The following is a 14,830-nucleotide window of genomic DNA, read 5'->3' as shown; positions in this document are numbered from 1 at the left end:
GGAAAGGACGCAGCAAGAGGGGGAATGATGGGAAGGGAGGAAGGAGGAAGAGAGATGGATGATGGGAAAGGACGCAGGAAGAGGGGGAATGATGGGAAGGGAGGAAGGAGAGAGGAGTTTGGAGGCTGTGTTCTGTAGGGTACCTACCGATGCAGTGCATCCTGGTGTGGTCGAGCCTGAAGCCAGGGTTGCACTCACACATGGTGCCCAGGTAAGAGCGCACGCAACGTCCGTTGGCACAGCTGCACTCGTCCGAGTCCTCTTCCGAACTGTCTCCTTCTGGGAGAGAGGGACAGTGAAGGAGGAGGAGACAGAGAAACAGGTGGTGGAGAGAGAGAAAGGGATGATGGTAAGGGCACAAGAGGGGATGATGGGAGGGGAGAAAGGAGGGAGACATAAAGGAACAGAGAGGAGAGAGGGATGATGGGAATGGGCACAGCACGAGGGGGGGATAATGGGAAGGGAGAAAGGGGCACGTGAGATGGAGCAAGGGAGGGGTGGCAGGAAGACACAAGTAAATGAGAACGAGAGAGTTAGGGGGAGGGACAACATAGCAACATGCTACCTAGGTACAATTCTGATCCTGGTGTCCCGAACTCTCTTGTACCTTTAACAGTCAATGTCTTGACTTCATACGAAATAAAAGACTATATGTATTAACTATACTATAATAAACTACAATTTACTATACTATAATATATACTATATTAAAAAATAACTCTTTAATTGACTAGTCAGGTTGAAATAAAAACCAGAAGGCCCTGCGGGATCTGGACTGGAGAGCCCTGCTTTAGAGGGATTTAACTGGTCATTAACTTGATGAGACCCAAAATCCAGGAGCACCCAGGCCGTTCGCCCAGTTCTGTGCAGTAACCAAGCCCAGAGGCGTCTGGGGCCGACGGCGCCAGCTCACCGGGCTTGTAGTTGGAGAACGCAGCCAGGAACTCGCCTTCCCCGTCCGACTCGGTGTCCAGGTGCAGCTCGCACAGCCGGTTGAAGATAACTGGCCGGGACAGAAAGGGAGATGGTTGGCCCCCCTGTCCCCCTTCAAACGAATCGTCCGGGCTTCGCACATTCGTAGACACAGAAAGGCATGCTGGGAGGGAGGGGGCGCAAACCAGAAAACTGCGCCCCCGGGTACACCAAGCAGCTTTCCGATCATGCGATGTGTGCTGGGGACCACATTGACGATGGTGACCGGTCATGAATCCATGAATTGAACCGGCACTGATTTTGCAACACAGGGTAACAGTTCTAGCCTGCCTGTACGCATTTCTTACGAACAATACAACGGTAACAATTTAAAAACATATATATATTTTTTTAAATGGGAACCGTTGTCCCAATTTCTCAGACCGGGTATTAGATCTCGGTGACAAAAATAAATCCACTGACGGTATCGCAAAATTTGACAACATTCCGAATTAGGCACAAAATACTTTTGGGAAAATGCTGGAGAGTCTCCGTGTTGTCGAGGGTTTGCACAAATTGTGACATGAAGCAGCCCTTCCTGCTCACTAGTCCCTGTGATGACCAATGCACTGAGATGTACGAGCGGATAAGAACAGGTTGTGCAGCAGACATTTCACCGCAGAAATGTTCCGGCGTGATCCGCAGGCAGAGTTAACCAGTGAGCAGTATTTGCCACTGAAACCGCCTGGGAGAGAAGAGCAGTATTTCTACTGGATTAGAAGAGCTGGATTCACAAGCCTGCTTGTTTAGTGTCACAGGGCCTAGGTTAGGTTACCCTCATCCTCATCCTAACCTTAGCCCTAGCCCTAGCAGCAGGGCAGGGAATCCTGATAGCTTGACTGCACCCTGGGTTGCTGGGGGAGTCTGCTGTACTGCTTGGAAACTCTACCATGGCGAAAGTGCAGCAGATGGGGGTACCTGAATTGCGTTGGGGGCAGGTGCGGCACTCGGGACCCCAGCCCCGGCCGTAGTGGCAGCAGCACTCGGAGTAGGTGACCCGCAGGCGGTTCTGGGGCATGCTGCAGATCAGGTCCTCGTCCACCTGCAGGAAGCACACGTCCTTGTGGGCAGCAGTGCGGTCTGGTGGAGGAGGAGAGGGAGAGAGAGAGAAAGAGACACAGACACGCCTTACAGGTCTGGGAGCGCCTTCCCAGAATGCCCTCGCTGCGGAAGAACGCTCGCGTCAAGAGCTACTGAATGTTCTGGGGGCGGCTTGTCAACTTGAACACCTGCTTAGGTTCACCGGCAGCCCCACTGGAGACTCAGCAGGTGTGAGCCTGGCCAGTACCTGGAAGGGAGACTCCTGGGAAAGCTGAGGCTGCTGCTGGAAGAGGTGTTAGTGGGGCCAGCAGGGTGCGCTCACCCTGCGGTCTGTGTGGGTCCTAATGCCCCAATATAATGACGGGGACACTATATTGTAAAAAGGCGCCGTCCTTCGGATGAGACGTAAAACTGAGGTCCTGACTCTCTGTGGTCATTAAAAATCCCAGGGCGTTTCTCGAAAAGAGTAGGGGTGTTACCCCAGTGTCCTGGCCAAATTTCCCCCTGGCCTTTACCCATCATGGCCTAATAATAACCCCCCTCTCTGAACTGGCTCCATCACTCTGCTCTCCTCCCCACTGAGAGCTGGTGTGTGAGGAGCGGACTGGCGCCTCATCCAGGTGGGGCTGAGCACTGCTGGTGGTGGAGGGGGATCCTCATGACCTGTAAAGTGCTATATTGGTGTTGTTATTATTCAAAACGCGTCTCTGAGGAGCAGGCCAGGCCAGACGGCGTCACTGAATCCGTTCTCGAACCCTGCTTCCGTTCTCGACTGCTTCAGGATCAGCTCTGAAACAAGCCCCCCTCCCCTCCCAGATCCTGCTGCCCAGCCTTTGCTGACGGAGGCAGCTCTTGACCTTTGGATCGGTCCGGTACAGCGGCCAGGCTGGCGAGACGAGCCGAACAGGTCTGCTCTGGGGTGTCATCTCTGACCTGTTTGCGGCATATTCCTGTATTGACGAATCACCCAGAAGCCAGCAGGTGCGTGCGAGAAACCAAACAGGGCCAACGGGGCTCTTGTGCTCTGGTATGTTCTGTATTAATCAAGGGATTTCAAATCTCCTGATATTGCATCACTACGACCTTTAACACCTGACATTGATTCGTTTTAGCTAGATTTGTACGGCATACTGCCTCGGACTTTCTATAGGGACCTTCATTCGGATTTGAATCAAGTGTGTAGGATTGGTGTGCAAATCCACACGCATATACCTGTTTGATAAACCTGGTGACATTTTTAGCTGCTGCAACAGTACTTGCATACAGAAGATGTAAGAGAACAGCACTATTCAGAAGCCGGAGAGAACACCCTGAGAGAGCAGGCAGGCATCTATTTAAATACCCGAATTACCTTCTGCACCCCTCCAAAGACTGCTGGAATGCACTGGAATTCAATAATGGTGGAGTGTATGGAAGTGTTGTTGTGCTAGGCTTAAAGAATTGAAAAAAAATGCTTAAAAATCAGCCCTACATTCTCGTTTTCACGATGCAGATAAATGGTAGACATATTTCTAAATAGTAAACTGTCACATGGGAATTAGTGCTTACTGCCTCATCGCTTCTGGGTCCCGAGTTTGATTTGGGAGTGAGATACCTTCTGGGTGGAGTCTGCATGGTCTGTCCCATGTTCTTGTGAAGAGTGCACGTGTTCTTGCCCCTACTATTGGGAGTCAATCCTGATCGCTCACAGCACAGCGCCCCTCCCTGGACAGGGGATAGCTCCTCCACCATGACAGAGTTCTACATCTTCCACATGGCCTACATTGCGGGGGGGGGGGTGATGTGATGTCACTGCTAGATGTGATGTCACTGCTGGAACTGGCTGAGGCCCGTTACAGTCAAACGGGTTGCTTCCTCTTTCTCCCACCTTCCAAAGACCTGGCATCTCTGAATTTATCCCTGTGTGCTTGTGTGTGGTACATCGGTATGGGGTATCGGGGTATCGGCCTGCCTTTAGCCCTAGGCATCCGGGACTTTCACCAGGAATGAGAGCATTTTTTGGCGGGGAACAGGCGAACCCACAATTTGGGGATCGGATCCTTATAGCCGACAAAATCCACACATTCCACTGGAACAACAGATCCTGAAGTCAACAGACTAGCCGCCCTATTCACCCAATGCTGACCTTCGTCTTCGCAAATACAGCAGCCTCACTCATGCAGTTTTAGAGCATGCAATAAGTATTCTTGGTTTTTGATACCGAAAACACTCACGGCCAAGTCAGATTGAAATGTAGAGGGGTGCTCTCTTTCCATGGTATTAAACTATGAGGTTAAATGACATGCGCTAAGTTAGCCGTTTCCCCCAGTTCATGAAAACATAAAGAAGTTATAAATGAGAGACAGAGAGCTGGCCTGCCCAGCTCATCTAGTTGCTAGTGGATACAGTAAGCGACCTACTGACCTTCAATGTGAAGAGAATTTCACTGCTTTCCTTAATATACCCCAATCTAGGGTCTGATGTTTATTAAAGTAGTCCGGTCAATTCTTTCTTCCAACAAGCACTCTACTGAGTCTGCCCATTTGGACTTTGTCCCTAAGCCCTACATAGGCTCAGAAGTCCTGCAGGCCAGGCCTGTTCCAACCCATAGGGGATCCCTGGTGCTCATCATCACCTCTGCCTGTGGTGTAATAGTTCTTTAGATCGACTTATTTGACCTCTTCCCACATCTTTGCTGCTATTTTCAGTTAACAGTACCCAGAAAGGGAGGGTATAGAGGTGCAGTGGCGGGCGTTACTGCCTTACAGCACTGGGGCCCTGGGTTCAGGTCTGGACTCGGGGTGCTATCTGTGTGGAGTTTGCATGTCCCCCTCCCCCGTTGGCATCGGTTTTCTCTGGGTGCTGCAGTTTCCTCCCACGGTCCAAAGACGTACTGGTCGATGTAACTGGCTTCTGGGAAAACTGGCCCTGGTGTGAGTGTGTGTGTGCCCTGTGATGGACTGGCGTCCCGTCCAAGGGGTATCCAGCCTTGTGCCCATTGCTTTCTGGGATAGACTCGGGCCCCCACGTGATCCTGAATTGGATGGAGCAGTTAGAAAATGGATGCATGGTTATAAGAACCCCACTGATGAACACACTCCCGTTTTGTATTATTCCTAGTCTTGCTACTGACAGCTACTGTGTATTTAACTTGAAGCCTGCCTGCAGGATTGTCGCCTCTCCTTCACATCAAGCGGTACTGCTCAGACTCCTAACAGGAGCTCCGTAACGAGACTTTCTGTGTGCACATTTCATTACCATGTAAATCCCTAAGATACCAGCACATGTGACCAGAAAACATCTTTAATTATAGATCTTTATATATATAGAACCTATAAATATATATTTTCAGCTCAACAGTAAACTGGTCACTTCATCTTTTGCTAGACATTTACAAAAAAGATTTAACAGTTTTACAAACTGTAATAACAACTCTCTGCCGAGATCCAAAGGGTCATAATATTGTTAAGGATCATCTCCAGGGTGTTGTAATTTTATGAGATTTATGGATGTTAAGGAGCTGATGATATGGTCTTATTACAGTATCTCAGCTTTGAACGAGAAGAGTAAAATGTTCCTCTTTAACTCACATCTTTTTTGGGGGGAACTGAACTTGGCCATTGAGCACAAGCGCTAAAACCATTCCAGATAATCAATTTAAGTGGAGGAGATGAGAGATGAATCGGTTTGTGTGGGTATTAACCGACTAGAATCGGTAATGCCACAATGCTGAAGATAAGCCGAGATGATATTAGGGGTTTTCTAGAAGCAGAATGGTGTACCCAACATGAATATTCGGAGTACACTGTCTACACAAAATACAAACTTATAATTCAGTCAACAGAGCATTTTTTTGACTACCCTGTACATTCAACTAATATACAGCCTCTTCACAAGTCAACCAGATACAAACATCAAAGCAGTATATAATCTATACTGTAGTATTGCCTAATATAGTGTTTTTATAAAGTCTAAAATCTGTAATATAGACTACAGGACAACACTTTGGATCAGGGATTTCAAATGGAATTTACAACTATTATGAGAGAACAGTCCTGTCAGGACCACATTCCCTAGAACCCTCTGGGGGAGTGAGCTGCTGCTCTCAAGTCACCTGACCAGTTGCAGGAAGACAATTGGTCAGGTAACGGTTCAAAACCCAGGAAGCAGAGGCGTCCTGTGTCAGTCTGTGTGAATGGAAGCCTACTGTCTTGAGGGGCTGAGGGCGGAACCCCTGTCTGCACCAAGACCTGAGCCAGGTAACTTCTGCTTACTGATTTTTTTAAACAGTCATCTGATCCATTGTCTTTGGGCGACCAATCAGGTGACGGAGAGCAGCGCCTTACTGCCCCCAGAGGATTCTGGGAAATGCAGTCCTGACAGGCCTACTTATAAGGAGCGCTAACTTATATATATATCCTGAAGCATTAACGGCGAGACCATGATGAAATATTAACTAGGTTCTGCTGTCGACTGGAATTAATAACAACATCATAATCCTGACCACAGCCTGAATCATGACAGTCCTAACTCAAAACATCTAGTTATGCAACATTGTTTATAACTTTGCATTACATCATTAACAACATTATTTTAGACATGAATACATGCTATAATATACAACAGTATCCTATTTTATTACTTTTTATAGTAATTTATATTATGCAATATCATATTCCTATTATATTACATTGCGGCGCCCTTTCGTACTGAATACAAACTTTGAACCGTTTTTTTAACCTGAATGGTTCACCACTCAGAAAAAGGGATGCGTGTCATGTTATTAGCGGGCAGCGGGGCGAGCGCCTGTACGCGGTTAATCGTTTTGCGAGGCCATCACCGCCAACGGTTGCCGGGTCACATCTTTTCAGAGCTCAGCCACCTCCAGATGCAGGAGAACAAGGCGCTTCAACAGAAAGCAGCGTAGCAGCGTCAAGCGCCTGGCAGGAGGGGGGTCATTAAAAGCCGTTAAATGGATTAAGCCGCAGGGCACTGATCCCAGCTGCGCCCGCGCGTGCAGAAGTGCCAGGCAGGAATAGCAGATCCAGGCTCTCTCAGCTTTCCTGCCCAGGAAGATCACAAGCGGGCGAGCCGATCACAGAGCGGGAGATCAGGTGCGAGAGAGAGAGAGACAGAGACATGAGGACTTGAAGGAAGAGAAGGTCCTTCCCCACTTTAAGAAGGACAAGGAAGAGGAGGGAGCTAGCCTGGCTAAAGGTGAAAGGGCAAAGGTCAAGGGGCAGTGCAGTGCCTAGGGGGTGGACTGCTACAGTATTGTAACAGACATGGATGGTGTAAAATAATTTTGCCAAAAAAGTTAAGACAATATCAGAAAACCCCTTGGTTTAAATTCCCCAGAGTATATAAAGATATTCATGGTGGATTGTAGATATCGCAGTCAGGTTTTCATAAGCCCAGAGATACTGTAGAGTACAGGGTTCTGAATTCCCTTTCAGTGAATCATATGCAGTTTTATGACCAAAGGCTTTTGAGCAAGAACTTACCTTCTTTTACCTCTCCTTCTAACTTTAGATATTTACGTGACCCAAGTTTAGATTTTACAGGTTCTAACCTTTAGTATTTGTAATAAACGCTTTGAAATTCCTGAGAAATCAAAAGTATAAGGCTTGCGATACACTAGAGGTTAAATATGCGATGGTATAGATTCTGTGAAAACACTGAAGTACAGCATTGCAAATATTAAAGTCAATGCTATAATATGCTGTATAATATATAATGTGCTACAGTGTCTGCTGACCCTCGTCATGTCTATCAAAGCAGGTCAATATCAATATCAATATTGATTTTGATACGGTAACACCAAGACACCCTCTCCTTTAGGGCTTTCATGTCAGCTGGAGGACGGACACCCAGAATTTCAGATTATGGGGGCTGACATCCCTTTGTTCCCAGTTGCATCGGAGATCTCGTGTTCCAGTCGGAAATGAGTTAGCCAGAGTCGGACGGGTTCGAACCCGCACACCTCTGCCCTCTGCATCCGAGCAGAGGCTTTTCCGTGATGAGATAACAGCTTGGAGGCTGAGAAACACGCATGCTCGACGGGTTCTTCGGTGGGGGTAGATTCTATACTTGTTTGCTGGTGTACCATGGTAAAGGTGGATTGCAGTGCAGTAAAGCATGGTAAAACCACAGTGAAAACGCAGGAAAGCTCCGCTCGCACAGGAACAAAGCTGCTGCCCATTTTTTTGGGAAAATGAACCCAAGAGCAGGGGACAGGTATACCAGATGGCACAAGCAGGGGAAAGCAGGCGAAACAGAAATCCAGAGTCTGTGGTCAGAAACTGGCTTTGGTCAAAGCTGGTATGGACACTGTAGCGAAGCACAAACAGTGTGTACAGCAAGCCGGGGTCTAAGCTGAGATTACCAGTGTAGAGAGAAACCAGAGCAGGGGGTGATCCAAAAGACATGGTTGAAAACAAAACGCTGTCAGGAATCCGAGGAAGTACAGGACAGGAGATGGGGGAATTATAAAATTGAGGGGCTTCGAGCGACACTCGTAGAGCAGACTCAGTCATAGAGGTCACCTCTGTACCCCCTTCCCAGCAAACCTTAGACATTCTGTATCACCTGGTGCGGCTGTTGATGCAAATCGCCCTGCAGGTGATGCAGGTTTACTGGTGGACTGTACTTCCCATGGTAACCGGTACAGTGTGACAGGCTCGTGGAGGGGTGGCTGGTTACTGTGGCAAATGCCAGCTGACCCTGCAGCGCTCCAACCCCCTCCACCCCACCCCACTTCCACAGTGGGAGCAAGCCTGACAAGTGACAAGGACTGGACAGCACTGCACACACACAAACACCAAGCAGCAGCCATGTTACCCTGCAATTCACATCTGGCAAACTTCTGAAGCTCATAAGGAGTGATCCTGGCAAGTACCTGGAGGGGAGACTCCTGGGAAAAACCAAGGTTGCTGCTGGAAGAGGTCTTATTGGGACCAGTAGGGGGCGCCACCCTGCGGTCTATGTGGGTCCGAATGCCCCAGTATAGAGATGGAGACACTAAACCGAGGTGCTAACTCTCTGGGGTCATTAAAAACCCCAGGGCGTTTCTCGAAAAAAGTAGGGGTGTTATCTCACTGTCCTGGCCAAATTCCCCCCTGGCCTTTAGTCATCATGGCCTCCTAATAACCCCCCTCTCTGAACTGGCTCCATCACTCTGCTCTCCTCCCCACTGAGAGCTGGGGTGTGGGGAGCGTTCTGGTGCCTCATCCAGGTGGGGGCGGCACACTGCTGGGGGTGGAGGGGATCCGCATGACCTGGAAAGAGCTCTGAGTGGAGGGTCCAATAAGTGTAAGCGATTATAATCACAGGAAACATTAATGGGGTGCTGTTGATTTTTACTGCGCTTTCCTCCTTTCCGCGATTCTGTCAAGCTATGAAATGTCGCTCTTCCGAGTGGCGAAACTCAAGTTTTACTGCCTGCCTTCCCGACAACTGAACAAGCACACGGCGCACAAAAAGCAGCTGCAGCCCGTCCGAAATTTGAGACTGGGGAATTGGGAAAGGGAGGGGGAGAAACCCGCAATCTCGATTCCCGGTGACGACCTCCTCCCGGACGCACGTGACGCCACGCTGATGGCTTCCTGCCGGCCAGTCGGCGGCCTGAAGGAGGCTCTGTTGTGCCGAGGGTCGGCCCCGACCCCCTGGGCCCGTCACTAATGGGGGCACCCCCCCCCTCCTGCAGTCAGTACGTGGCCCAGCCTGGCCAGCGCCACTCCCACCCTGGCAGCAGCTAGCCCTCACGCTAAAGTTGCTCAGCAGCGTTTGATACCCACCGTCATAGACGCACTGTTTGAGCGCAGCGCTGAAGGTGAAGGGCTGAGTGCAGATGCAGTGATAGGAACCAGGCGTATTGATACACACTCCATTCTTACAATAGGATGGGTCCTGACATTCATTCACATCTGCAAGGGATCACCACAGACATGGGGGTTACACAAGGCAAAAACAATCCGGGTACATCGCACAGGTGTCTCTCTCTCTCTCCCTGCTGTCTTGCCCCAACAAGCGGCACGGGCAGGCAAAAGCAGGACCGCCTCGCCTGGGTCGAGCCCCAGCCCCTCCCCCCCCCGGCCATGGGGGACGTGGAAGAGGGGTGGGGGGGGTAGCAAAAGAGGCATGTGTTTCGGCCCCCAGGGCAAAATCAAAGGAGGGGCATGAAACACAACCCTTCCTCGCGCCACAGGCATGTGCGCGCACAACACTCGAGCAGACTCCCTGATCGGCTGGCTAGTCAGGCAACTGATCGCGCTGATGACTGCAGGTGGTGCAGGGCGGAAAGACGGGGCGGTCTCGTTGGGTGGAGGCAGTGTGGGGGAGCTGATGCTGAGACTCGAAGTGACGTCATAAAAAGGACAGAGAAACCAACAGGCTCTTTGATTTCTGGGGGTTTGATGGATGCAGATGCAGATCGATGCAGCATGACCACATACTGTATAACACCTGATACACACTCATTCCTGCTCTGCTCACATGTCACAATCTGGGTGTTTTGAGTTACTCAAAACCTGTGCTTTTCTGCGCAGCGATTTTGCACTCTGCAGGGCCTAACGGTTGAAGTCCAAACTCAAGAGATAGATCACTTTTTTGGCCATATACAATGTCTTGCATTATGAATGTGTCTTTTCACAGACCCCAACTTGCTCTCCATGAGACACACAGACAGGGAGAGAGAAGCTGGGGGTCAGAGCACAGGGTCGGCCATTTATACAGCACCCCTGGAGCAGTTGGGGTGAAGGGCCTTGCTCCTTGCTCAGGGGCCCAATGGAGTAGGATTCCTCTGCCGGCCGCGGGATCTGAACTGGCAACCTTCCAGCCACAGGCGCAGATCCTGAGCCACAGTGCCATCGCTCTGCCCAAACTGGTGTCAGGTTTAAAAAAACAGCACTATAAAGCCTTTTCCTTATCTTCTGTGATAGACACAGTGTCAGGGGGCCTCTGTCTATCTGATTTTCAAGGATACCTGCTATCGGGAGTCTCCTAGCCTACTTAGAACTGACAGATAAAGACGTGTATATGCTGACAATCTCTCTCAAGACAGATGAGAGATATCTTGGTAAACTGATCATTGTCTTGTGACAGTTCTGTGGCTTTCCCATCATCATTTCCTGGGGGCCAGTACTATAGTAAGCAAGTGAAAACAGAGTAGAGACCCCCCAGAGTCCACAGCAGGAGTATGGTAAAATTGTGGTAAAAGCGCAACATTTACCAGTGTAAAGATCAATAGGAGGTATCCGGTTTGCATCCTGCATTACAAATAGTGGCCAAAACACATACTGGAACACATTTAACAAATTTTAAATGTGTTTAACAAAAAATTTTCAACAAATATGCATTTTTAAAACGCATATCATTATATCTCAGACATCTGTCATTATATTTCAATGTATACTGACGTTTCTCCCGCAACGTTAAAAGACGGATTTTAGACTGCATTCAGATTTCCAGTATCTGGGCACTGTGCAGGATGCACGTTCTACCAATGAAGTGCATTTTCTGCACTGCAATGTTTTTTCACGTGTGCATTCGATATGTTTTAATCTCGGTCATTCCATCCGTATGGCAGCAGGTGATGTACTGTAGTTTCCATATGTGTGAACTATGGAAGGAAGGAAGACTGAGGAATGTGTGATCCCTGCTCTTGATGTGCAAACCTGTTTCTCTAAACACTGCAGACAACATTCGGAATTTGCCTCGTGGTTGGGACTCGGCTGAGCTGTGTGCGTCAGTCACACTTACCTGTAACGTTCGGGAGACAGTTATCATCTCATCCTTCTGCTCTGACTGAACTGCCCCAGCTTAGATCTCCCCCCCTCCCTGGCCCTCCCTCGTTAATCGCCCATCATGGATTATTCAAGCGCAGGGGTCGTACCAATATTCATATTTTCAAAGAACCCCTTTCGCCTCTTTCAATCAGACAGGGATCGCTTGAAATTGAACGGAACCTGCCAAAACCGGGGACGGCGCAATTCGAGGTCTCCTGTCCCTCTTGTTTTCATCTTGCTGTTAATACCTATTGGCTGACGGGTGACCTCCCTCCGTCAGCCCGACTGAGGAGATCCCCTGCTCGTCTGACGCCCCCGAATCTTTTGCAGGATCGCGACGATCGATTTCTGCCTGGCTCGCCACGGGGCCAGGCAGGAAGAACAAGGGCACAAGTCGGAAACCACAGAGCAGTGCACTTAAAAGTGAGAACAGGGGAAAGGAGCCTTTACGCTAAGAGGAGTGGGAGTCTGGAACACGCACCCAGCCACGTCACTAAAACGAACACCCAGGCCCCCTCTTATTTGTAGCTTTTTTCGCTCTTATCACAGCCTTCCTGAAACCAATTTAAAAATATACCGGAGTAACAGTACACGGCCAGAAACACATTCAAAAAGGTGTCCACCCATTATGTGAAATCTGCTTATTCCTGGTAAGAGTCGCAGTGACTCAACGCCTATCCCTGGACGGGCCATCGGTTCTTAAAGGGTACGCACACACGCCCAAGCACACTGGGACATTTTTCAAGACCCCAACACGCCATTGGAAGACGGGGCAACAACGGAACACCCCCAAAAAAATGAACATGCAAACTCCACACGGAAGATGCCCCAGTCCGGAACAGAATGAACCCGGGACCGAAGAGCTGCGAGGTGCTCACTGCTGTGCGTATTTAAATATCAGCGAACATATTTAACAACTAGAAGTTTCTACAGTTCCTACATTCCCTAATTTGGGCCTCTTTTGTTCTTAAAAAAAGAAAAACCACAGTAAGTGCCTCACACATGCTTTTCATTGTATGTTATATGCGATGTCTATGCTGTAAGGGGCTGACTGGTGTAACATGCACCTACAGTAGTTTAAGGGATTAATTTACCCCTGTTCGCCCTCTGATCTGGGGCTCTGGGTGAGCTCTGCTACTAAACCAGGAGCCGCGATCAGTGGAAAACCACATTCAGGAAAGGCACGGATTTCAGATCGTCAGCGCTTGGTTCATCCCGAAACAGACCCAGGGAGAAGGACATCCAGAACAGACTAACTCAAGCTGGAAATGTCTTTAGGATGCTTCACAACATTTGGAAGTCACCCCAATATAGTACTCGCACCCTGCTGAAGCTATACCAGAGCTGTGTCTAACCCTAACTCTTCTGTATGGCTCAGAACGTTGGGGCATGGCACAGGGAGATCTGAACCAGCTCACAACACTTCATCCCACAGGCTTGGGAAGGATCCTACGCCTCTCCCGGAACAAGGACTACCTCCGGGCGAACAAAGGCTAGCCCCCCCATGCCATCGAGAGAGTACGGCCACCGTCGGGAAGAGAAGACGGGGGAGACGGATCACGAGAAGGGAGAACTCCATCACTAAGACTGCCCTGCGCTGGACTCCTGAAGGGGGAAGACGCCAGCGAGGAAGACCCCGAACCACCTGGCGGAGATCTGTGGAAGGAGAACCTGCAGGCTGTGAGCCATAGCTGGGATACCATAGAAGAACTGGCTAAAGACCGACGGATCTTTGCCGCTGCTCTACAAGCCAGCAGGCGTGATATAAGAAGACCCCAGGGAGACCGGAGATGAAGGCCAAGGGAGGAGGAGGAGGTCCCGTCTTGCGGCGGTTTTCAACAGGTCCCTTTCCATTTTAAGCAACACCCGCCGGCTTAAAATCGCGCTGAAGGGGTCAGGGTGGGGTCGGGGTTGGGGGGCAGTCCTTCGAATATGAAGATGGGTACGCCCTTACTCACCACCCTGCTCCTCGGGGGGGATGCAGCTGTTGCGGTCGGTGGCCAGGGTCCAGGGCAGGGAGCAGATGCAGTAGTAGGACCCCAGGGTGTTCAGGCAACGCCCGTTCTTGCAGTTGGCCGGGTCCTGGCATTCGTCCACATCTGCAACGGCACTCTGCCGTGTTAGGCGGGGGTGGGGTGGGGGGATTGCTTCCAGACAACAGCACACAACACAGAACGGGGCTTCCCAAACTCACTTCCCAAAGTGTGTCCAGCGATGGACTGATGTCCCGTCCAGGGTGTGTGTGTGTGTCTAGTGATGGACTGGTGTATCGTCCAGGGCGTGTGTGTGTCCTGTGATGGGACTGCTGTCCCGTCCATGGGATGTGAGTGTGTGTGTATCCTGTGATGGGACTGCTATCCCGTCCAGGGTGTGTGTGTGTCCTGTGATGGGACTGGCATGTCCAGGGTGTGTGTGCGTGTCCGGTGATGGACTGCTGTCCCATCCAGGGGGTGTGTAGGTGTGTTTGCGTGTCCAGTGATGGACTGCTGTCCCGTCCAGGGGTTGTGTGGGTGCATGTGCGTGTCATGTGATGGGACTGGCATATCCAGGGTGTGTGTGTGTGTCCGGTGATGGACTGCTGTCCCGTCCAGGGGGTGTGTGGGTGTGTGTGCGTGTCCAGTGATGGACTGCTGTCCTGTCCAGGGTGTGTGTGCGTGTCCGGTGATGGACTGGCATGTTCAGGGTGTGTGCGTGTCCTGTGATGGACTGGCATCCCGTCCAGGGTGTGTGGGTGTGTGTACGCGTGTCCCGTGATGGACTGGCGTCCCGTCCAGGGTGCGTGGGTGTGTGTACACGTGTCCAGTGATGGCCTGGCATCCCGACAAGGGGGTGTGTGGGTGTGTGTGCGTGTCCTGTGATGGACTGGCGTCCCGTCCAGGGTGTGTGTGTGTATGTGTGTCCAGTGGTGGACTGGTGTCCCGTCCAGGGGGTGGCCTTACTTTGTGCCCTGTGCTTCTGGGACAGCCTCTGAGGTGCTGTGGCCCTGACGAGGAATAAGCATCTTTCTGACACTTTCTAAATCTCGAAGAGCCGCGCCGCGCTGCTGCAGTGTA

At 50.4% G+C, this 14,830-nt stretch overlaps 1 protein-coding gene across 1 annotated transcript in view; it reads right to left on the bottom strand.

Annotated features, from left to right (window-relative positions):
- LOC148646877 (latent-transforming growth factor beta-binding protein 3-like) overlaps positions 1-14,830 on the bottom strand; it is a 49,923-nt gene that overhangs the window by 4,364 nt on the left and 30,729 nt on the right. Inside the window, exons 14-18 of the mRNA XM_088609470.1 lie at positions 13,736-13,876; positions 9,789-9,917; positions 1,891-2,052; positions 914-1,003; positions 148-279 (exon numbers count right to left, since the gene is read on the bottom strand). Coding sequence (XP_088465596.1) covers positions 148-279; positions 914-1,003; positions 1,891-2,052; positions 9,789-9,917; positions 13,736-13,876 — 654 coding nt within the window. The remainder of the gene's footprint in view (positions 1-147; positions 280-913; positions 1,004-1,890; positions 2,053-9,788; positions 9,918-13,735; positions 13,877-14,830) is intronic.

The sequence above is a fragment of the Lepisosteus platostomus genome, chromosome 16, assembly GCF_059453375.1.
Source record: "Lepisosteus platostomus isolate fLepPlt1 chromosome 16, fLepPlt1.hap1, whole genome shotgun sequence".
NCBI classification, from domain to species: Eukaryota; Metazoa; Chordata; class Actinopteri; order Semionotiformes; family Lepisosteidae; genus Lepisosteus; species Lepisosteus platostomus.
The sequence above is the reverse complement of the archived record's forward strand: the minus strand, read 5'-3'. Positions and strand labels throughout refer to the sequence as shown.